General features: G+C 38.0%; 1 protein-coding gene across 2 annotated transcripts; it reads right to left on the minus strand.

The window, feature by feature from the left end:
• Positions 1-247: 247 nt before the first annotated feature.
• Positions 248-22,844, minus strand: LOC110977376 (uncharacterized). 2 transcript variants are annotated; one of them, XM_087139617.1, is made up of 5 exons: positions 21,055-22,844; positions 4,930-4,986; positions 3,809-3,864; positions 3,467-3,562; positions 248-2,729 (listed from the first exon to the last, which is right to left on the minus strand). In XM_087139617.1, the coding sequence occupies exons 1-5, from the start codon at positions 21,128-21,130 to the stop codon at positions 2,691-2,693; spliced, it is 324 nt and encodes a 107-aa protein (XP_086995743.1). In that variant the 5' UTR covers positions 21,131-22,844; the 3' UTR covers positions 248-2,690. The 2 variants fall into 2 exon arrangements, with proteins under 2 accessions (XP_086995743.1, XP_086995742.1); XM_087139616.1 differs by having other exon boundaries at positions 4,930-4,989; positions 21,055-22,833.
• Positions 22,845-23,145: the final 301 nt, after the last annotated feature.

The following is a 23,145-nucleotide window of genomic DNA, read 5'->3' on the forward strand; positions in this document are numbered from 1 at the left end:
CTTCAACACCGCTTCTCAGCATCTTACCAATGGTAGATTGGTGAGGGACAGAAAGGACAGCCCACCCCCCCAAAAAAGAGAAAACACGCCCAAGCATACTTTTATACGCGGTTATTTGATTTAACCGCACAGCTTGATCAGGATCTGGTGTTCTGGCCTTTTCCGACCTTTCCCCACCATCACCATTTGTGAAAAGTGGTCGACGCTCAAATGTTTGCGTAAAAACGCGGAGATGATGAATATGATATCGATGACACGTATCCTGACATTTAATGTATTACTGTTACATCAGTTTAGTTCAAATCTGACACGACTTAATATATCACAATCAAACTGTTAGAGTCGGGAAAATGAGATTATGCATACAACATTGATACAATAATCATTCGTACTTGTATTATAATCAACAAGGGAAAAAAGAGCAAGTGTATTTGTTTAGGCCTAATCATCCTAGTACTTTCTGGACACTGCATAAAATGTGAATATTAATGTAACAAGGTTAAAAGTCTAAACTGTCAATACAGTCGATTTGTAATGAAGTAATGAAGTTTCAATGCGTTAATAAATTTGCATAATTTGATTACTCAGATTATTATAAGCTGTGTCTGAAAATTATCCTGTTCTTTGTATCAAAGTCACTCATTGTATAATTAGTGGTTTTTGTCATAGGTGAGCTTTGGTCAAGGTAATAGCAATTGAAGGTAACACAAAATTATACTATGATATAACAACTGCAATAAATGTCGTATAGTCAACCATTCTAGCATAAAAATATTCTGATCAATTTGGAACGGTTTTGCAGCATGGGCGTGTTATAGTTGCAAAGTTTGATCTTCTAAACAAAGATTAGGGCGTATGAATACCCCAGGAATATAGCTCGTTTGTCGGAGAGAACTTTAATGACAGAGTACAGAGTACATCTGACAGAATCATCATGCTACGATGAATATGTATTTGCCGTCATTGCTCAGGTTATGGGCTAATGTCTGACGTTAGTGAATCGAAACATATGAAAGCAGGAAGTAAGCGATGGCGACTGACGTAGCGTGTCGCATACATACCGAGAAAATATGTTAATCTTTTTCAATTCATGTTAAATTCATGTTTTTACGGGTGCATCGCCTCGGGAAAGTCGACATCGTAAATGACTTCATTATACGCCCTAAAAATCAAACAAGTCTGCAGTGGAGCGACCTACAACAATAACTAATTGTTGAACTTAATTACGAGCAATTTGATGTCACTGAATTTCCAATGTTTCAGACAGGAAAGGTCCGACGTAGGCCTACTTTGGCACTGCCGAAACTGTCGTTTAGGTTTGAAGGGTTTAGAAAGTACCTGCTGTATCACAATTCACGACCGTGTCTCTTAAATTCAACTCGGTACTAAATATACACGTGACACAATTGAACACGAATCCCGGGGAAAAATGAAAAATAGAATAGGAAAAGAATGGGGGAAAGCAGAAATGAAAAATGGAGATAAATGGGGACCAAATCAGCAACGTGCTTCAAACATGTTAGCCCCCCCTGTTAATATTTATCATTTCATAGCTGATGATCTTGCTTCCGCTGGAAATCCTCTGGAATAAAAGTGGTTCACCCCCTTCCCCCTGAAAAAACTTTGCAACACCCATGCATCGAAGGTAGGTGTGTGGCACTGCCGACTTACTTCGAGTATCAGGTAAACTAAGTGCTATAAATATCTTTGGGCACTCAGGGGATTAGGGGAAAATAATTGATCATTCATTCGTGGTAAAGTAATCGATGTAATTTAAAAGAGTCGTCTTTTCATACAAGAAATGTTTGTTTTCTGTGAAAAGGTTGGCCAATTTTTGTTTGATATTTTACCCAATGTTGGTGTATATATCAACTTCCCAACCTTGTGGAAATTCTTCCCAATCGTTGATCAATGTTTCACCAACAATGATGGAAATTAATCAAAACGTGGTAACTTTAACCAAGGTTGGGCAAATAACAAATGTCCAACACTGACCATTTTTTACAGTGTAAAAGAAACTATTTTCGGTCGTTAAATTAAGTAATTTTTCATTCTTCAATGGGTCTTTTACAAGACTATACAAGACTACTGTAGAATACTTTTCTTGAACCCAGTAATCCTTTTGCAGACATAGAGCTTGTTTTGTCAAATCAATACAACATACAAATCTCTTAAGCCTGCAAAGGAACTGGCACTGGACAGTTGCAATAATCCAATGGAAATCATTCGGAAATACTGACGTCGTATGAGTGAGTAGAATGCACCCCTTGATCCCAAAACGCTGAAAAATCAGATGGGTTCTTCACATTGATAATCATCCCAGTGTGTTTCGTAGAGGACTGAGCGCATGCTGATAAATTCAATCGCGAAGTTCCTGTCAAGATTAACTGCATGTGAAAAATATAACATCCCAGTGGGATCTCAAGAGCGTGCCTTTTGCTGGAACAGTTGCGGTGCACAGGGACAGTGCATTAATTAAATAAGTTCGTAGGTTATGGAGGAAGTCATCACTCAGTAAAGCGTCAGTCAAGATGCCATAGTCATTTTTAATACTGCCCTCCTGTGGCAGAATGCTACACAATGAGTATCCAGGGTGAAGTGTAGACTCCATGCAAGTTGCAGTTGACTGCGTATGCAGGCAATCAGTTCCAATAGTGTATACGGCAGATATACGGTCACTCGTCTTCAATCTACAACGGCTCCGTGTATGCTAAGGCTAGCTGAAATAACTGCATAGACGAAGTAACAATGGATAATGAATAATAGAAGCAGACTTTAAGAGACTCTGAAAATGTAATTAAAGATGTTGGCAAAAAGTAGAATTTATTATTTTTGAATGGTACCAATAATTATTTCTGCTTATCTCACGTGATAGGCCCCGAAACTTTAAGAAATAACAGGCAGTAAATTCTCCAAAAAGGGGGAATGAATTGACCTTACTGAAAAAAATTCACTAAGATAACTTTGGTTGTTATAACGGGAAAAATAGTTAATTATACAAAAATGATACAGTGTAGGTCATAACATGGCTTTTAGCAGCGGTGTATCCGGCTTTTGGCGTTGGGGGCAGGCAAATTCAAAAGCGAATGCGGCTTTGGGCTCATTAAACATGATGTTTGGGAGAAAAAATATATCGAACGCCTTACTTGCGGTTTTTATTTCATGGTGTACGGGTTTCTTAGAATGTTGGTGCTAATATTTGATACAGAAACATTCCCATTACTGTCTTACCTATGAGGTATTCTTTGTAAAGAAAAAAATAATTATAATAATCCACCGAATAATACGCCAATGGTTTCTAGGTGGAATAACCAAGACAAATAAACAACTGTGGCATCTTTTGTTTTGCGATTTTGTGATCAGTTCTCTTTGAAACTACAAATCATACTAACCAAGCTATGGGAAGTAAGAAAGTGAGGGCGTTCTACTCTTTTTCCGTTAAGGCGTGAAACGTGAATTCACTCACCTCGATAATGTGTCTCTGCCAATCGAGCGGTAATTCTTGAAACCAAGCATCAAGTGTGCACCTCTGGTTCCGCGTCCATTCAATCCCCGGAGATGGCTAAAATAACAAGAAATCAAGCACAGTTATAACCCTGCGGGTCTTTCTCGCGCTTATTCAAGCGCGTAGACCCTGAGTACATCTTTTTGGTTCACTTTCTGTTACTTTTGGGACAAAAGCACGTTGTGCATCGCATGTCCACTGTAACTTGGGTGTAATTGCAACGAGAATTTTAAAGATTTTTCTATTAAAACAAATTGGTGACACCATGTTGACGCTAATAGGGGACGATTTGCGTGTGCTCACCTTATTCTGGTGAAGTTCATTTAGATGGTCTCGACTTGATACCTCAGATCTCTTACCTACTTAGGAAATATACATAAGAAAAACTTCAATTCTGTTCTTATTATCTCCCTTATATGATATACTTCATTATGTTAAAAATCGAATGAGCTTTCAGTGTTGACACGATGCCTGAATTGTAAACGATATTTATAAACGAAAATGAAATGTTCAGTAGCTAGAATGTAATTACAATCACTTTAATACATCATGTCTACTGTTATGCTAAGATCATCACCTTGAAATTAATATGCAACTTTATATACAGTGATCAAATTAACGGCAGTATTATAAGCTATTTCACTAATTTTACTGCACCTATAAGTAAACAAGTGTTTCCATGAAAACCCTGTGCGAATTAAGCTTGAGAAATGTGAAAATGGATCAAGTGTTTCTAATTTGACCGAGCGAGACAACCATTAAGAAACGTGCTCTCTGGCAAAACACAAATTCTAAGAAAGCTGCAGTGAAAAATGCCAGGCATTTGCCTGCCCTCGTACATTTTCGCTGACATCATCACAGCACATGTCGTTATCACCCAAGGCCTATAAATAACCACGAAACAGTCGACTAGATTGAAAATTCACAGATTACTCATTATGAGCGATTTATATGCATGAAAAGTTTCAGGAACGACCAAGTGGGAAAATCTATCTGTCACAAATTCCCAATGCATCTTTTGTACGACAGTATAACGGGACAAATCTCACGGCAGTAGGCTGACTCCGCCACACAGCCCCTTTTAATGGGTCAGTCTTTCCTCGTAAATGAAAATACTTTACTTAAATTTTGTTATACCGGAATATTGAACCTGAAGGAAACAGGTATCACGTTCAACGAGTATAAATAATGCACAGTGATTTCCTTATCAAAATTTCAGCTTAACTTGATAAAACCATTGCAATGAAAAATGAACATAACAGTTTCGTAGAAAAGGTTACAACTAATTTTTGTTTTTGTTTAGTTATTTCCTATTCTTTTTAGGAAGTTTTTAGTGTGGGAATAAAGTGTGGCGGTAAGGCCTTCTGCTATTACACGGTACAACAGAAGTTCAGCTAATCTTATTTAGGCATTATGTATCTTACCCGCAAGAGCCTGACAGTGTAGGTTACACATCCTGGTTTTGCAGTCGCTGCAAGAAGCTGCTGTCGAAATGAAAACAAAAATCAACATTTTTATTCACACACACATTCAAAGCCCGATTATAAACGCTCTGTTGATATAAAACCTTACTTAATATTGCCTGGACGGGCTACGTCCTAAGCCTTCGTAATCTTTCGTAATCTTTGTTTTCTATTCCTGATATGTATTATCAGAAATGAAAATTTACATCTGCAAGGCCAGAGGTTCCACTATAAAAGTTTTGTTAGCCTTATTAAGAACTCACTCGTACCTTAAACATTAATTCAATACACGACGTACAAATTCCAGTGTCTGAAAAAACCTCCCGATTTTTGTAATGAGTGTAATGGATAGCCAGCTGGACAAAAATCTTGAGTCAAGTCTGGATGGGTCAGAAATGGAATATTTCGTCATCTACATATGTAAATTGTTAAGGTCAACGCTAAAGAAAAATTATCCCATCTTTTTACACTGCATCAACTACAAGGCCAGGAACAGGTGTACGAGTGCGTGCTCTGCCCTTAGACTTAAAGGTACACGCACCATCGTATAGCACGATATTTGCACTCTGACAGATGGATGTCTTAAGGAAGCTCTTACAATTAAGTTTTGTTTCAAAATTGCCTGAACACCCTTCCAGCGGGCATTATGGCTTGTATTGAGGAAACTGCCTCCCCATCACATTCTCTTAGGAATTTCTGATGGTCAGTTAGGCCTAATCTTGGGCAAGTTCTTAGCGGCGTAACTGCTCGTTTTGGTCCGTCAGTAACGTTGTGGTCAACCGTGACCCCATCCTTGACGCCCGTGGGAGCACGTGTAGGATCCTTTCCTAACATTTTGTTCAACACCAAACTTTAATTCTCAATTTTTACTATCATTGGTGAACTGATTATGAACAACAATAATTTTTTAGCAATATACTAGGCCTATTTGGTATTGTAATGCATACAAGAACAAGCAAAAGGCATGTCCCGATTTATAATTTTTTTACCTTTAAAATCTCTGCAAGTATAGCAGAAAGCAATGTTACACGTAACTATAAATTAATTATTGTTAATGCTATATATGTACGCAATATGAGGTATGAGTTTGAATTGCAAGCCTTTACAAATAAGAATTCATATTCCTAGTATAGGTGACATTTCTCAAGGACGAACGCAAATCGGACGTCAGTTTTAAGTAATTTATCAATCCTATATGCTTATAATAATAACCAACAATTTTATAAGCAACTTCTATCAACGTTTCATATGTATCCACCTAAAGGTTATATTTTTCCTTCCCTGACAGTTGTGGTTGACTTCATGGTGTGATATTTTCATAGGTTGTAAATGAGTTACGACGAGAAAGATACGAGTGAGCTTTGTTCTAAACGTGTCTTGACAGGGCGTTTAGAATTAAAGCCCATTTCTTAATGGATGCAGATGTCTCCTCAGAGTCTGTGACGCGCACCCACTCCCACACGTCAGAAGGTAACACTGTCATACGCTGCTTCCATCTGATGGATGATTTACGTTGCTTTTTGGCGTCTTTGGCCATTAGGGCCATCAAGTCTTGGTTTCCTAAGTTCTGTTGAACTTCAGCCGAAAAGTGAAGCTCTTTTTACCGATTTTTCCAAGAAATTTTGTTTCTACATTAATAGCATATTGGATATATTTCCTTGCAAAGACTGTTCATTTCAAACATCACACTATATGCACTTTTGCGTCTATAGCTTTCTGTTTCAACTGCTCCCAGAAATAATATGCCAAAGTCTTCACCACTTTTTTCATTACGGCCAGGTACATCAAGAAGGTAAGCTGCCAACGTTATAACAAAGTGCAAAGTATACAATGCATATATCAAACAAAAACGGCTGCATACTAATTGCTGGCTACAGTGACTTCAAATACAAATAACCAAAGTAGGATGGCCTGACGTTTTAATCCAAGTAAGATCTTTCTCAAACGCAAAAAAAAAGTATAAAATGCAAGTTAAAAGCTGCGTGATCATGAACCTCACCAGTATTTTTTCCAAGGACAAATCACTTTTTTCACAGGGAAACTCTCCGGTGAGGGTCAAAGCAATTATCAGTAACGAACTAACAAATCAGTAACAATGAAAAAGGTACGTATTTTTTTCATTTGTTTTCTCTTTTCATTTTATATTTTTCATTTCTTACCGACCCAAGTGCCCCGTTCCCCCTTCATGAAGCCCATGTGCGTGATCAACTTTTGGATGTGGTTTTGAGCGTGATCTACTTTTGGATGTAACTTTAACAACTTCAACGGGACGGGAGTGTACAAACGTCCACCCATGTCAATAATAGCAGTAGAAGTCATGAAGGGAAATGGATATAACGTGGCAGCGTCTCTCATCACATTTCTTATCAATGAATGAATTAAAACAAAGTCTTTTTATATTGAACCGTAGATGAACAAAATCTTTTCATGGGGATCATAAAAAATAAATGGTTAACTTTCCATCATTTTTGTGATCCATTTTCAACATCCCGATTTTGCTTGTGGTTTGTTTTGACAGCCTTGATTTGGGATTATAATCAATTTTTGTCGTCTCAATTTCGTCTAATCTGCGTCCTTCATAGCCCATTACACGTCCAGCACTCTATACCTCACTCCACCCTACAACAAGAGGCCAATGGTGAGCCCTGTCCAAAACAAACATATAACAAAACGATTTATGTACCCCTTTAAACGTCTTCTGTTATGACCTTTTTAAAAATAATTAAACAAAGACTCGAGTAATAAATGCATCCAAAGCAAAAAATTTGCTCGAAATAAAAATACAAAATGCTTAATCCTTTCCTTGAAATACAACCAGCCTAAAAAATAAATTGTCCGTGTTTTGTTCTTTCTGGCAAGCCTAATGCATGGCGAACTGACTCCCCAAAACACATTAGCCTATCCCACAACCAACAGATGGTAATAAGTGATAATTCTACAACAAAATGCCAGGCTTTCGGCATGCATATCATCCTGTCACTTAGCGCATTAGACAGGAAGCGAACTCGTTTTAATTGGATTTAACGAAACCCCACAATATTGCCCAACGCTAAATATTTGGGAGGAAACTCAATCACGTTCCAATAAAAAGGCTATCTCTACCAGTATGGAACTTCTTTAGTCAAAATGCTAAATCGGAAACACACTATTCTTACGAACGACTTTCCAATCCAGATCGAAAAACTTTCAAAGATAACCATTTTTGTGCCCACCCACCACGTTACATGTGCAGACGTCGCCAAGATTTGTTCAAAGGGGGTCCAAACTACCTGTTTTTTTCCAGAGGAGAAAATGTTGAGAGGAATGTCACAACCAATTTTCCCTTTTTTTTTTCTTTTGCCTAGTATTATTTGCTACATTCTTCTTTGGTATTGTTATCGACAGTTAGGGCAGGTGATGTTATTATTATCTGAAAAAGGACCACACAATAAAAATGTTTTACTAAAATCCTTGATATTGCACCTTTGTGTTTCAATTAACCCCATTTGCAATATTGGTTTACTATCTTATCTGCATTTGGGGATATTTTGGTTTTTACGCTAGTATGATTTGCATATTCATGAAAAACACTGTGATGTAATATGAGACATTGAACCTGAATGTTGCACTTATTTGTGCACAAAATGCCATCACAGATTTCAACTTCCTTTGGCACCTTATTATTGTATAAATGTATGGCAATAAAGCCACCGAGCAATTCTGTTTTTGAAGAGCAAAGTTGGGGTTCAAACTTTGACTCATGAAACATGTAAACTGGATGGTGTCTTTCTGGATAAACATAACACTAACAGCGCCCTCACTTGTCTGGAAAAGTTTGGTCGATTTGAGCGTTTAAAAAGTGCACTTTACAGTAAACTCAACTCCAAGTTTTCAAAGAAGAGTTTAAACACACAGACATTGATCCTAACAAAGTGCTCATTGTATTGTTCCTTTAATGGTTTGGTATATAAATGTGAGTAGAGAGAGGGAATTTGGTCCGTCGGAAGGATCGCAACTTCTCATCAGACAATAACAAAATATAGATTTGGAACGGGTTGATTTTGATTCTTTTGCCAATCAAATTGGTTATTGTTATCTCTCTGGTTTTTTCTTTCGTTTTCCCCTTCCCCATTTCCCATTTTTCAACTTTTTCCCGATCTCTTCACTCCCCTCACGACGCCCATGGTTATATGTTCTTATTACCGGCTGGTTCGTCTTTAGTACTGCACTATATCTTGACCCAATGCAATACACACTACTGTTCGCTTGATCAGTCATGTCGACTTAATGCTGTAGTAATGTCAGGGAGCTTAAATTGATTGCCTGAGGAATGCGACCATTTGATGCAAATAAATTCAACAGTGCATTGCACCTACACCAATGCTCATCGAATCGCTCTATTACAGGTATTCTGAGATGAACCAAATAAATAATACATAAATAATACATCTATTAAAAAGCTACAGATATCAATATAAGCCTACCAGCAAGCTGGACCAGTACTCGAATAAAAGGATAAAAAATGTCTCTCTCTCTCTTAAAATCCGTCGCCCTCTTCAGATTTAACACTGGTTAATGGCTGTACAGTAGAGTATTATCAGGCCAAACCTTCGGTCTTCAAGATAGGCAGCATTAGACAACATTTGACACAAGGTGGCGCTGTTTTGACAGTATTTGGTGCCTGAAGTCACCATAAGCCTGAACATTGTAAAACTACAAGTTGTGACATGACAAATAAGTATAATGGTGTATTCACCATGAAAAAAATGTGTCCGCTGAAGTTCGGAAATCTGACTTGTTAAGATCCATCTCGGGATGATAACATCCTCAAAGTTGGATTTTTATCCTCAAAGTTGGATAAATTTTCGTATAGGATAACGACATTATCACGATGACGACATCTTGGGGATAGGACGTCAATCGTCCTCGGAAATTTGCCAGGGGATGGCTATATGCCGAAAACAGATACATAATATAAATATGTTGAACCCTTCTCTGAGGATGTGGTCATCTCGTGGTAAATTCTCTCAGGAGGTGTGGAAAGCTTGTCAGTAGTCATTCTGAGATAAAATATATCACGATCTCAATAAGCTGGATGTTGTCGAGTAAACTTATTTGGGCATGGGCGTAAATCCCGGTGGGATATTACATCTCCCCCACTTTTTGACCGGAGGATGCATTACTGAAGTATCCCCCCTCACTTTTCGGAAAGTATTAAGGCGCATTGTGAAAAAACTTTAGACTATTTAACGTCCAAATATATTCAACAGCACTCAGAACGGCGAGAAAACAATGTGTAAAAGCTATAAATATGCCGTTTTATATGAGATTCTGCAGGAATGTAATGTTTACAGATGTACATCTCTATCATGAATATCGCCCCCTATTGTCATATGGTGTCAGCACCCCCCCCTTTTTTTTCAAATTTCTATGGCCTGGAAAGTCCCCCCCCCCATTACACCCCCTGCCTTAATTTTTGCATCTTATCCCCAATAAGCCGATTTGCTTGGCTGGCTATAATTATAACGTATCTCTGCAAGTTCTCATCGGGACTCTGATGTCAATTTGACGTGTATTTTAATTCAGCAAGTCATTAATCCAAACTGAAGCATCTCAGTTTAGTATGTAGTAGACAGTGCAAGTAAAACTCACATTGAAAACAATTGCCACTTTCAAAACTTGTAGTTAATTTGCAGCTTGTTTTCGCATTTGTCTACAAACGTTCTAACGACCGGTTCGAGGAAACGCTAGTGTTGTAAAATTGTCTAGAACCTTTCTTGTCACGTGCTAACATTTGAAAATGAAAGGGGATGGGAGGAAGATTCACGTTCTTATTTTCCGTTGAAAGTAAAGTATTGAGAGAACATTTAATGGATGTAACACAATGCTCCACATTCCACACGAAATTGGTACAGACATCAAATTTGGTCCTGAAAGTGTTTAATGTTAAACACTTTATGTCTTGAAGATCGCAAATAAAAACTATTCCAGTGTAAATTTCTTTACCAAGCCTGAGAGGTTAAAGCGCGCTGGGAGCCATATTGGTCGGGCATGTTCATTTTGTTGATAGCCATGTGACTGCAACGCTTGTGTTTCACAGTTGTTCGTGAACTAGCGATGCGCAGCTACTGCCAAACAAACCTCCGTACCGGTACGTTGCTAGAAAAATTATTGTGCCCTCTCGCCCTCCAGCTGAAACTCCATAATTACGATATGCAGCTGCTTAATGTATGTCCCACTTGAAATTTTTTTTTTCTTTTTGTAGATTGATAAAGGTAGAAACAAGACATTGAATGAAAGGGGGGAAAAGCTCACGAAATGACGAAAACTACGTACGAGAATTTCCGGAATTTTTACTGAATCATACAAAATGGTACTTCAGAATTGGAACTTTGTTCATAGTCATGCTTCCATATCCCAGCTAGTCTTAAACATACTTGTTTATAACCAGCCAAGCTCATATTTATTCTCTTATCAAGCATGAAGATGTCAGTGTGAAATCGGGACAGTATATAATAGATTCTCTGTGCTTTCTCAGTAGAGTGCCGACTAGCAGCAACATCTAAAGTCGGGGCTGCTTGGACTTCTTACTGAAGAGGTAAAATAATGGAAAGGGCGCTGGATACGGGGCCAAGTTGGTCAGAATCTATGAATGACATATAAATAATGGGTACGTTGTAGGCCCCTTCCGGTGAATCAATTTGCCAAGAAGCTTAAACACAGTTGCTTTTACATTTCCTTTTGTTTTTCTTATATGTTTTTGTTTGTGTGTGTGTGTTTACACCATCATAGAGCGACACAGCTCTATGATTTGCACCAATTTTCCTTAATACTAACTCAACTCAGGCACGTTCAAATGCCATGTAAAAGATCATCAAGATTGTGGATAAGCAGAAAGATCAGCAAAATGTTAATACTTTTCGTCCCAACTATGAACTACAGAGCAATACATGTTATCGGTTCTAAACTTTTTGTATACCTTCTTATAATAAAAGGGTGTAAAACATGCCACTTCGTATTTAAGTGACTATGCAAACACCGTCTGTAAATGAGATCAAATGTATTTGATGTGCAGGGCGGTGAGTTCGCTCCCGAGGTGGTTGTTCCACACCCAAGCGCCTTGCTGTCCCTGCCCGTGACGGGCTGGCAAACAAGTTGATTCCCCCATCGCCTCCACTGACAGGATGGCAGGTGGCGTGCCAAGTGTAGGATTAATAATTTATGAACCTTATTTCCCGTTTCACCCTTGAAATTTTAACCTCAGTCAATTTATTTCTTGGAAAGAAACAAGGCGATGTAACCCTAAAGTTTCAAATGATCTATATTGAACGTTGAACAAAACAACATTAATAAGAGGGTCACGTACTAGCAAAATCTGTTTATCCACTTTCGAACGCAATGTGACTAATCAATTAAAACTAATTAATTAAAAAATAATTCAAAATCAAAGAATTCATGAACAAATGACAACATCAAGTTAAGATAAGTGTTGAATGAAATTACGTTGTAACTCAAACTACTCACTGGAATGCCATGGACGTATCTTTTTATTTACAAATCCAGCAAAAGTTCCTGGAATCTTGCGCTTTAAGTCCTTTCAGAACCTTGAGCAAGTGATTTTAGCAAACATTACAATTTGATCTAAGCTTTCAGTCTTTTGGATTACAAAGATGTAGAGAGAAATTGACTGAAGCAGGATTTGAACCTGTGGCCTCTGGAATACCGTACCGGTGCTCTACCAACTGAGCCATACAGCTCTGTGTTGGGGGCTCTTCCCATTTGTCAATATCTTTGTTAGGGAGGCGCTAGCCAGAAGCCATTAAACCTGAAACACCATGTAGCCAGGGATTGCACCCCAATAACACGATACAACCTGGAAAGTGGTGAACAGGGATCCATCGGAGAGGATACGACTTTTTGAACACACTTCATGAAACAAATTATATAGAGAAACTGACTGTGTGCTTATAAATGATTATAAAGATCTTTTGAGTTATTTGTATGATTTGTTTGGATTGTTTGTTTTCTTTTTCTTAGCGTGTATTCCTTTTTTCCCGAACATCAACGAAAGCTTCTGAATATAGGGATAACACTTGAAGAAACTTCCTGGCATTTTGGGGAGGAGGGGAATCTATCCCAGTTAAGTGTCAGCTTTCTCTCCCTTAAACCCTTAAACCGTAAACCCCTGAAGTTAGTTTGTTGCTTTCCTGAAGGCCTACATTCACCTCAATTGTTTTTATCAAGTTCGTACTTATAATGTTGCTGATTTCCAAACATTACGGCGTCGTTTACCGCTCAGACTGAGTTTCTGAAGACCATCCTGTAGGCCTATAGCCAACATAGCGCTCAAGCGCTCGATCCTTACATTTCATGTTAGAGCTACGCTGTACAAAACAAGTTATGTCAAACATGGATGCAGTTATACAAAGTCTGTTGGCACTGGGTGCTTTATAACAATTTTCATGTGTAAATTTATATCCAGCTATATTCAACGTCAGTCACAATATTTTTACACAATTTGCAGACAAACAGCTCTTGTGTAAAAATTAAATAGGATGACGTAGACAGGTGATATTGTGCAAGAATTTCCTCTGTCAGTTTCATGACAACGTGTACACGATTATGCCCTACTGAGGGAATGAGACGTTTATCATTCCCACATTTTGTGGTGAGTGTAAAAACGTCAGTAATTTCGAACTTTTAACCTCCAAAATAAAGAACATACGATACAAAAAAACATGTAAAGCAATGTTTGTATGTTTAAACAACGTTTAAGGGCTCGAGATATGAAGTTTACACGTCCTACATTAAGTAAACTACTTGACATCATTTTTTGGATTCTCTAATTGAAAATGTGCACTTTTAAAACGTTCAATTTTTTCTGCCCTTCCTGATAAATGAGGATGTTGGTGCTTCAAGTTTAAATCGCCACGGGAGGTTACTATTCATTCTTGGAGTTTTGGGCCAATTATTTGTTCAAATATTTGCGAGAAAGGTTTACTCACTGGCTTCCTGTCAAGAACTGAAGCAAAAACAGGCAAACAAAAAGAAAAAACAGAAACCAATTCAGTGCATGCCTTCTTAATAGAGACTCTATTGAGGCCTGATGTGGAGAAGGAAAAATTACACATGTACAAATAGACATGCGCACGGCGATGTTTAGTACTTCCAATATGCCATTAAACCACCAACCCAGCTTGGGTCAGTGAAAATGTCAAATAGCATGTAAACTGTGCGCTGATTTCCGGCAGGTGATACTTTCAAACCTCTTACAAAATTTCGTAAAATTTAACTGGGAATTTCCACGTTCTCTCCTTGTCACCTGTTACGGTTTCCGATTAACACTTTTTCTGCGAGCAATGTTTTGAAAAATGCATGACAGATCAATGAGACTGGCTGAGACACAATGGCCTGAAGACAGCGTGGCTGACGCTCTATGAGTGACAAGACCAGCGAGTCTTTTCTACCACACGTGGACAAAACGAATAAGGTGAAAAAAGTTAGCTTATCTGACTCAGTAACCACATTTATCAAATACAAACTGCATATTATGGCATTTGGAAATGGAAATGCATTTCCGTTGTGTGTGAATGAGCAAATTTATTCGTTTTCAACGCCATCATTAGTTGCGGTTTCATATCCAAATAATCTTATTTATCCCAATCACTACATTTTCACTGATACGTCCAAATCTCTGATGAAGGACTTGGTCTGTTTCATTACTGTCGCCTTGCTGAATAGTTATTTGCACAGTACGAGGGATTTCTTTCAAAAACGTTTACATAAGCATCAGTACTCTAAATGTAAAGCAAGGCATTTCGTTTCAGATCAAAAGTATGGGGCATATTTACAGAAGCAGAGAGGAGAACAGGATGCAATTTAATGCATACGTCCTCCTGATCAAGCAATAATACCGGCAATAGTGGTTTCTATTTGACGACACATTCATGGTATGTTAACACAGAAGCGAATTCAGCATCAAAATCAACACCATTAATCCCTAAATAAATCTGAATGAATTATTTTGAAGAAACAATGTAATGCAGGGAATGTTTTCTTAGAATCACTCTAAATGAATGTTTAAACTTTTGTAATGCAAGGGAACGTTTTCTTAGAATCACTATAAATGAATGTTTAAAATTTTCTCCAATACATGAAAACTCCTTGAAATTTTCTTGGAGTCAAGTGAACTGTAATGTACATTTTTTGAAACATTCAAAATTTACCAAGCTTTTCCAGACAAGTGAGGGCACACTGAATTAGTTTGCATCCCAAAATTAAAAAAATTCAGACATGTTTGTCACCACCGGCCTTACTGTATTTACTGCCTCTGAGGTTATCCCACTTCACTGCATATGATGAAAAGGCTGCATCTACGAAAGCTCATGCTGAACTTTAATATTTCAGTTTTCTCATAAGTGCTCTCTGTATTATACAAATATTTCATTTTATCCCCGCGTGGTACAATAAAATATCCCCCATATACACGCAGTATAGATATCCCCCCCCCCTTTCTAAGGTGGTAACATGAAAGATCGCAATTGAAAATCTTCGCTTGTAGTTTACAGATGTTTGCTTATTAGTGGATTCAAACAACAAAACTTCAGCAACTGAAAGCTACAGCGACCAGGAATGTTTTCACATTGCCGCACAACGGAATTAAAATTGAATTATTTTATCAATTGTGCATTCAAACTTGAACGGAAATGAGTGATTCGACATTAATGTAGCTGAAACATTTAAGGCCAACACAATGTAATTTTTAAGTTCTTGGGTAGAGACCGCTCACCAATATAGAATTGTTGGACTAAATCTTTGTTTATTTCTGTCCGTCTGTCTCGGGTGATAGGGTACCGCCTGGTCAGTGGTCCATCTTCTCCTTCATTTTTTGTCCGAATATCAATTCTCTGCGGCTTTTCTCCAAGATGGTATAATGTATAAAATTGAAACTTGAGACATTCTTCAACTCTGGTTCCTACATGTGCATACAAGAATTTAGTTTTTTTTTGGGGGGGGGCGCTGAGAAATCTTCAGTTCAGCAACCATTTTGATCTTCATATCAAAGTTGTCTGAATTTACTTCCAGGGTTTATGAAGTGTCAAAGTTCAGGTACATTTGAAATGCTGAACAACCCCTCAAATTAATACATCGGTCACTATCTTGGTATTGGTACTATAACAAAGACCTTGATATTGAGATGTACTTGCTTTTGTGACGTCCTGTGATGTCATCGGGTGTCAAATTACAAGCAATTAAATTTTGATAGTATTAATTTTCAAAAATCCATATAAAGTCAATTGTGAGGTACCTCAGTTGCTTTTTAAGGCAAGTTATTGAATAGTGTTTTATGTTTTTTAAAGCCAATTTTTTTAAACCAATAACACCGAAATCAACCTCATCTCCGTACAGATGCTGGAGTTAATTCTTGAAAAATAAAATCAGAAAGAAAGTATACGTTATTACTATGAGTGTCTAAAACGAATTTGGGACCCATTTACGCACTAAACTATAATTTAGGGATCTCAATCCATGCTCAGCTCAGGCCGATTGCCATGAATTAACGGTATGTAATCTGCCTTCTGTCCCTTCATTGTTTTGTTTGGGAAGCAAACATCCAAACAAATGTTGTGTAACAACTTGCCTCAAAAACAAATCACAAAACTTTACAAAATAACCCAACTGTGTCAGCAGGGCTAAAGAAAACGAAACCCGACATCATACACGTAGCTAAAACAGCGGCAAGGATTGAGAATTAAGGTTACAAATTTGTCAAGAATTGTGAAATGACCTCAGCCGACCTCATTGCCATAAAAAGGGCAAAATGTGAGAGATTTTTCTTAGTATTTTGAGGGACGTAGTTTTGCAATTAACCAGCGAAATCACCGGAATTATTTTGCTGTCAATAAAGTGACCTGCTATGGCTTTACAGTTATTGAATTTTCAACTCAGGGACGTTTCTGTGTGTATGACGTACCAGCTCCAAAGTAATCGATAAATGTATTTCCAAATGACGCCATCTCTCTCTCTCTCTAAAAAAAGGGGAGTACTGACAGGATCTTTTTCAAATGAAGTTACGCCTACACTAAAGGCTGCTTTATGTTCTTTCTATTCAACCAACGTTTAAAGACTTCTCATGGAGTCAGCGTTTTACAGAGAGTTTCTACTTATGTAGCTAATGCTTAATGGGTCTTGGTTGTTTAAGTATTATAAACGTTGAATTCACCGCGTTTAGGCCCTATTTTCCCTTGCGATTGATTGAACAAGCCTTAACTCCCCTGATGAAGGTGCCGAGCACCGAAAGCTTGGCATTACCATCTGGTGAGCAGTGTTCAGTTTTGTTTTGATGTATTTATATCATTCATTTTAGAGAGATCGAGGATCACATTAATTTCCAATGTTAATTATTCTTAGCTTTTTACCCTGGCTAAATAAAGGTCTCGGCTAGTGCAATTACAAGGGTAAAAAATGGAAATTTAGAACCATCTTACAATCAACCAAAATTGCAGTGGGGCATCCGGGGTAAACTGTTACCATTTTGCAATCTCCAAAATGAAACGAAGAGAATTTCATCATTTCTTGAAGGTTGATGTTGTCAGCTTATATAAAACTAGTTAAGTTTAGTTGAGTAATTTCAAGCGCGTTTCATTCAAATTCACGGATTTGTACTGCCAATTCGTCCACTGGAATATATAGATTAAGTTTGCTTCAAGCTTTTAATTTCGTCATTTGTCACACCATCGAATTTAACCATAAGTAGACATTTTCGTCGAGTATTCCATTTTGTCTCGTCTATACGTCCAAACGCGTTATTTTACCAAGCAGTTTAAAGACCAACTCCAACGATGTTGTTTTTTCTCATATTGAATCCTATTCAGAAGAACCAAGTCTAATTAAATTAGCACATATCAATATCTCCCTTGCAACACACGCTTTTGTGTTAATAAAACACAGTCTTTGTACCTATTTTTCCTGGGAGTCCAGTCTGCAGTTGTAAAAATGGACGTGTCGTCACGACTCATTAGCATAATGTATATTGATTTCTGTGATGTATTACCGTGGAGAGGAAATACCACAGTGCACGTGCTGTATGCATCCATAGCACGCATAGCTGCGGACGACAGCACGAACTTGAAGAATACTCTCATTCTTCGGAAACTCGAAGAATTTCAATCCCAGTTCTTTCGCAGAATTTCTAGTACGTCCATCAAGACGCACGATTTGGGCATTATTGTAAGTCATGAAGAAAGGAGCATCAACTCTCGACCGAAAAGAGATAATGCGGCACAGTAGAGCTTGCACACAGATCGATCCCCGACACGCGGTGCACGCACATGTAGCTCCATTTTCATGGACAGTATATGTACATTCGTAGCGCAACCAGTCGTGAAACGGATACCAGTTTCAATGTTTTCTCCGGTATTACATCATCCAGATTTCGTTTCTCAACAGCGCCACCAGCGGTCAGATTGTGGAAAATTTTCATAAATCTCAAAGACAACGTTCAAAAGTTTCGGCAAAATTACAAAAAATACAGACGCAATAGAGACATGATTTGGTAATGAATATATGATTTATTAAACACTAAAGGCAATAAGAGTTTATTTTCAAAACATTTAAAACAGTTGGAGTTGGTCTTTACTCTTTAATGATAAGTTTGTCCCATTTCGTAAAAAAAAATCACTGTGACGCCCTTGGTGAAAAGGAAAAAGGTCACTGACGAAAATGTTTTCCATTAATTTTCCTTTTCTTGTAACTTTTCTTAAAACGTAAGAATCCTTAAAATTATGTTAGACCCATTGCAAGCACGGACTTTACCAACAAAAAGTAAGGTTCATTATAATAATGTTACTTTTTTCACTGTTTTAAATTCCAAAGAGTTCATGTTTGGCTGTTTATCGTATCGCCCTCATACCCAATTTTCATTTATCTTAAAGTGCATTTCTTGCGTCAAAGCAAAAGACGTAAAGAATCTTTCTATCACTTGCTACTTAAAAGCCAAAGTAAGACAGAACTTGACAAGACTTTTGACTGATGGCGTCATATGTTATTTTCCCTTTCGCCACCCCAAAACAAAATGAAAAGTGTCTCTATCAAAGAGTTAATCTTAAGATCTCTCCGCGTCAAATGTAACCTTTAATTTTTCATCAAGAATTGAACTTTTCCAAACAAAAACCCAGATATAATGACTCTCCTTTGAGAATTTTTCACCACCTTTTCCAGGGAGACGGTTCCTCCGCGAAAAAAAGGTTCAGCGAAAAAGGATATTCAGTTGTACATCTCAAAAAGCAATAACCCAAGAACAACCTTCTGGTTTTAGAGGAACTTGAAATAAAAATGAAGATTTTTGGATTTGGGATGCAAATTAAGAAGGGATGTGACAAGCACGATTAATTAAATTGACGGCTTCTTAGCTGAGGCTTTATCCTAAGGTCAACCTTGGTGCCTTTTCCGGCCAGATGAGCGCTAGTGGTTTTCCGAAATAACTAGAAGTCAAACACGCTGAAACACCGATTACCTCTGGTAACAGTACATCAGCGGCCAGCTGAACCCGATGGATCTAGTAATTTTGGTCATATTTCTGCAATTGATACAGACCTGAGAAAAACTTTGGGAGTTGCTCAATTTAACAGTAAACAAGTGGAGTTAGTGTGTACTGAAAACAAAAACCGAAAACATTGACTTTTTTATAAGATGATCGGGATGTTGCAGGTAACCTAAAAGAACGTTTGTGTAAGTAACTAAAACAAATCCAGACCAAGCGACATTGCTTTGCAGATCACTAGCTTTTTATGTTTTTACATAATCCTCGTCGTAATGAAAAAAAACTGTTTTGCTTGCCCAAATGATTGCAAATTGCAGCAAGGAGCCCGATTTTGTTCCGATAGTGCAGGTTTTCCCGACCATTTGAACCGATTTAAACAGCATGTCATCCGATGTTGCGTGAAATTACGATACTCCAAATCGCCATTCAATATCGTTATACAAGCATGCGGTGTACTGTTGCATTGTAAGATTTAACAACATGAGCTATATGAACATTCTGCCCGAATAGGAGTCAAATTGAGTTGAATTGATCTGTAACTTTTCTTAGGTGCTGTGTTAATTTTGTTGGCTTTGTTGGTTATTGGCTTTTTTCTTTAAGTTTGGGTTGGTCTTGTTTTAGATTAGTTAAGCCTTACCTTGATTCTGTGGCGGGTTTACTTTGGTCTAGGATTGGTCTAATTTCTAATTTCTAAAAAATTAATTTTGGTCTTTTGGTCTACATTTTAGGTTTGGTTTCTGCAATTCTCTTGGCTAGATTTTCAAGTCTTTAGGCGAATATTTTTAAATCTGATTTTTGACCCAGTCCTGTTTTTTAGTTCTCCCGTTACTTTCCTTTTTTTGGGGGGGGTATTTTTAGAAGAAATAAAAGATTTTGTTGTTGGAATCAAGTTTCAGCTTCCGTATCCCTATTCTTTTAGACTTCTTGCGACTCCTCCCTTTTTGATCATTTTGAAAGTTTTTTTAGCGAGTTCCCCAAGAGTTCTATTTTCTTCAAGTCTCTTCTTTATTTTTATTCTTACTTGAAGTGTGCCATTTTTCCCCGTTACATTTTTTTCTTTTTATATAAAATATATATTGTCTTGCACGTAATTTGAACATGAATAGGTCCACAGCCATATCAACTGTTGCGACTTCTGGTAGGGAAGAAAAGTTGCGTAGCTTTTTAATTTTCATTTTGCGAAGTTAACTGCGTTTAACGAAAATGAAATTAACATTCCACTGAAAATCACCGGTCAAACTGACTCTGATAAATTGGATAATTGAACGCAGCGAAAAAAGATGTATGCTGGCCGTTGTTTTCCGAAAAGTAATCGACAAAACACATTTCGGCTCCTCAAACTGAAAACTGCAGGAAAACCACTTTGGGCCTAGATGCATAGACAATATACATCTGCCCCTCAGTAACCTATTGACCAACGCAACCTTGAAGGCATGCAGTTTTACCGTGTTAAAATAGGAATACAATAATAACACATTCATTAGATGATACCCTAAATGACCTGACATAAATTGTGTATATCTATTTTTAAAAATACACACAAACAAAATATTACAATTGCTTACCATCGACGTCTTTGCTCCAAAAAAGTAAAAACGACAGTAGAAAAACCAAAGCGACTGTTGGTCTTGTTCCCATCATTTCCGCCAACAAAAATCAAGCTTGTGATATCGTTCGTCAAAGTAATAACAGAAGACGTTGGTGAGTTCTTCGCTTCTCTATGAAGCTGATACTAGAAAAAAAACGCCAACCGGTATGCTGTGCGAATTGAAACAGGTGCAAGTGAGCGAGAGTGTGAACTCAGACTGGTTGGTCAGAAAGCTGCAAGCAGTTTAAATGAATACTGCTAATGAATATGATGATTGATCTATCATACTACCGACTTAAATGAGATGAGAATCGTTTCTCAACAAGGTTTTAAAAAGTCCAGTGGTCTACTCAGTGGTGCGAAGGAAGCTGAAATAGTTCTTAAAGAGCGTTGGATACACCCACTAGAACGTCGAAATCTCGTTATGGGGAAAACGTCGCAATTATTGTCTCCAGCAGTCTCAGGTTCAAGCTGGAGTCAACGCATGGGCGGCAGAGCGCAAACTGAGTAGTGGCGCAACTGCCGCCTTCGCACTACCTCTTATCGCATTAGACGGTAAATGCGTACACCCGTCACTTCCGGCACGCAACAAGTTCTCTACGACATTGAATGGGACATGTAGAGAAGCGCGTGACACGCTCTGCGTCTCACTCCAGTAGATGTCTTTGCATACTTTATCCGATTTTTCTTTGCCTATGCTTCATGATTAGACAACATCGATGCAGATCAGATATGTTTTTGAATTAGGCCAAGACGACTTTATCAGCCAGCCAGAAATGATTATTGTAGGCGGTAAGAGTCAACAGGTAACACGTGTGATATCGTGGACGGCACGTCTACGGCGTTCAGCTCTAATTTACAGCAGCTCATTTCAGAGATGGCAAGACGTGCCTTAAGCCCAAATGCACCGGTCTCGTTTGTGTCACACTTTGGGAGTAAAAGCTGCATCTTCAGTATCTGATGCGTGAAATCAACCTATACGAACAGGGCAAAAATCAGGATTGTATACCTCAAAATCCTGTTCACAAAGACCGTTGTGTGCCTCCACTCTACCACTCGGGTTTCGTCGGCGGTTCCATTTTGTCATTTTTCCCCTATGGTTATCCAAAGCTGAACGACAATGATTTTGCTGTGTGCATACGACTCCTTGTTAAGATGTTAATTTGAAAATGACTTACGACGTCCACATTTTATCTGTGCAGAAACGGCAATTTAAATCTTAGCAAACACCAACAATAAGATGCCTCTTGCATTAATTTACACAGCTTTTTTTAGGGGGGTGTTGGTACATGTATTGACGATAACTGGTTCTACAGTCAAGCGTAGCTCCACTGGTGATTGGTGAAGCTGAAAGAAAATCCCCAACCAAGGAACCCACCTAATTAAAGTTTTTAAAAAGTAAATCTTTATGCACCTTTTGAGTTCTGGCTCGTTCTCTTTGTTTGTACATTTACTTTCTTTTTTTGACTGCAGCCGTCTGACGAGTTCTATAATAATCACAATTCACCTTGTAAGTTATACTTTGAATACTGATCAGGTGTGGACCTACCGTGGTTCTCAGTGGCGAAAAAGTGAGCTTTATAACCCAAACCCCAAATCCGTTCCAACCCCTCAGCACACCCACTGATTCAGCTACGTTGCCTGCAATTATGTCGTAAGCAAGTTTGTGTAATCGTAATTTTGTGTTTTCTCGAAAATTCAACAAAATACCACCTATTTTTCTCAACAAACGCAACAGCTGCACTCATAATTAATTGAAAATATATATTTGAAATACATATATACATAACATACTGCCATAAACTCGAGCGTAATTTCCAGCCGTAGCCAAGTGATTTGGACACGGCCTATCGTAGTATGTGCTTGGCCGGTATTTCAGACAAGTTCAGGAGAATGGAAGCTGAAAGTGCCTGAGCCGAAAGTGAGGAACATTATCGGCGTCCATTCCCGAGCCGGTCTCAAACGACGTTACCCATTCATTATGTGCCATAAAGCGGCATACCAGTACCACAATAATTCGAACTCTATCAGAGTCGACTCTAATCTTCAAATGCAAACGTTTACATTA

The sequence above is a fragment of the Acanthaster planci genome, linkage group LG08 (assembly GCF_054643075.1).
Source record: "Acanthaster planci isolate LZ-2023a linkage group LG08, COTS_SCS, whole genome shotgun sequence".
NCBI lineage: Eukaryota > Metazoa > Echinodermata > Asteroidea > Valvatida > Acanthasteridae > Acanthaster > Acanthaster planci.

Coding starts and splice junctions, on each gene's coding strand:
- LOC110977376 (XM_087139616.1), bottom strand. CDS start 21,130: ATGATGGGAACAAGACCAACAGTCGCTTTGGTTTTTCTACTGTCGTTT. Junction 4,990..21,054: donor TTGGAGCAAAGACGTCGATG/GTAAGCAATTGT, acceptor TCATTTCGACAG/CAGCTTCTTGCAGCGACTGC. Junction 3,563..3,808: donor ATGAACTTCACCAGAATAAG/GTGAGCACACGC, acceptor TTGTTATTTTAG/CCATCTCCGGGGATTGAATG.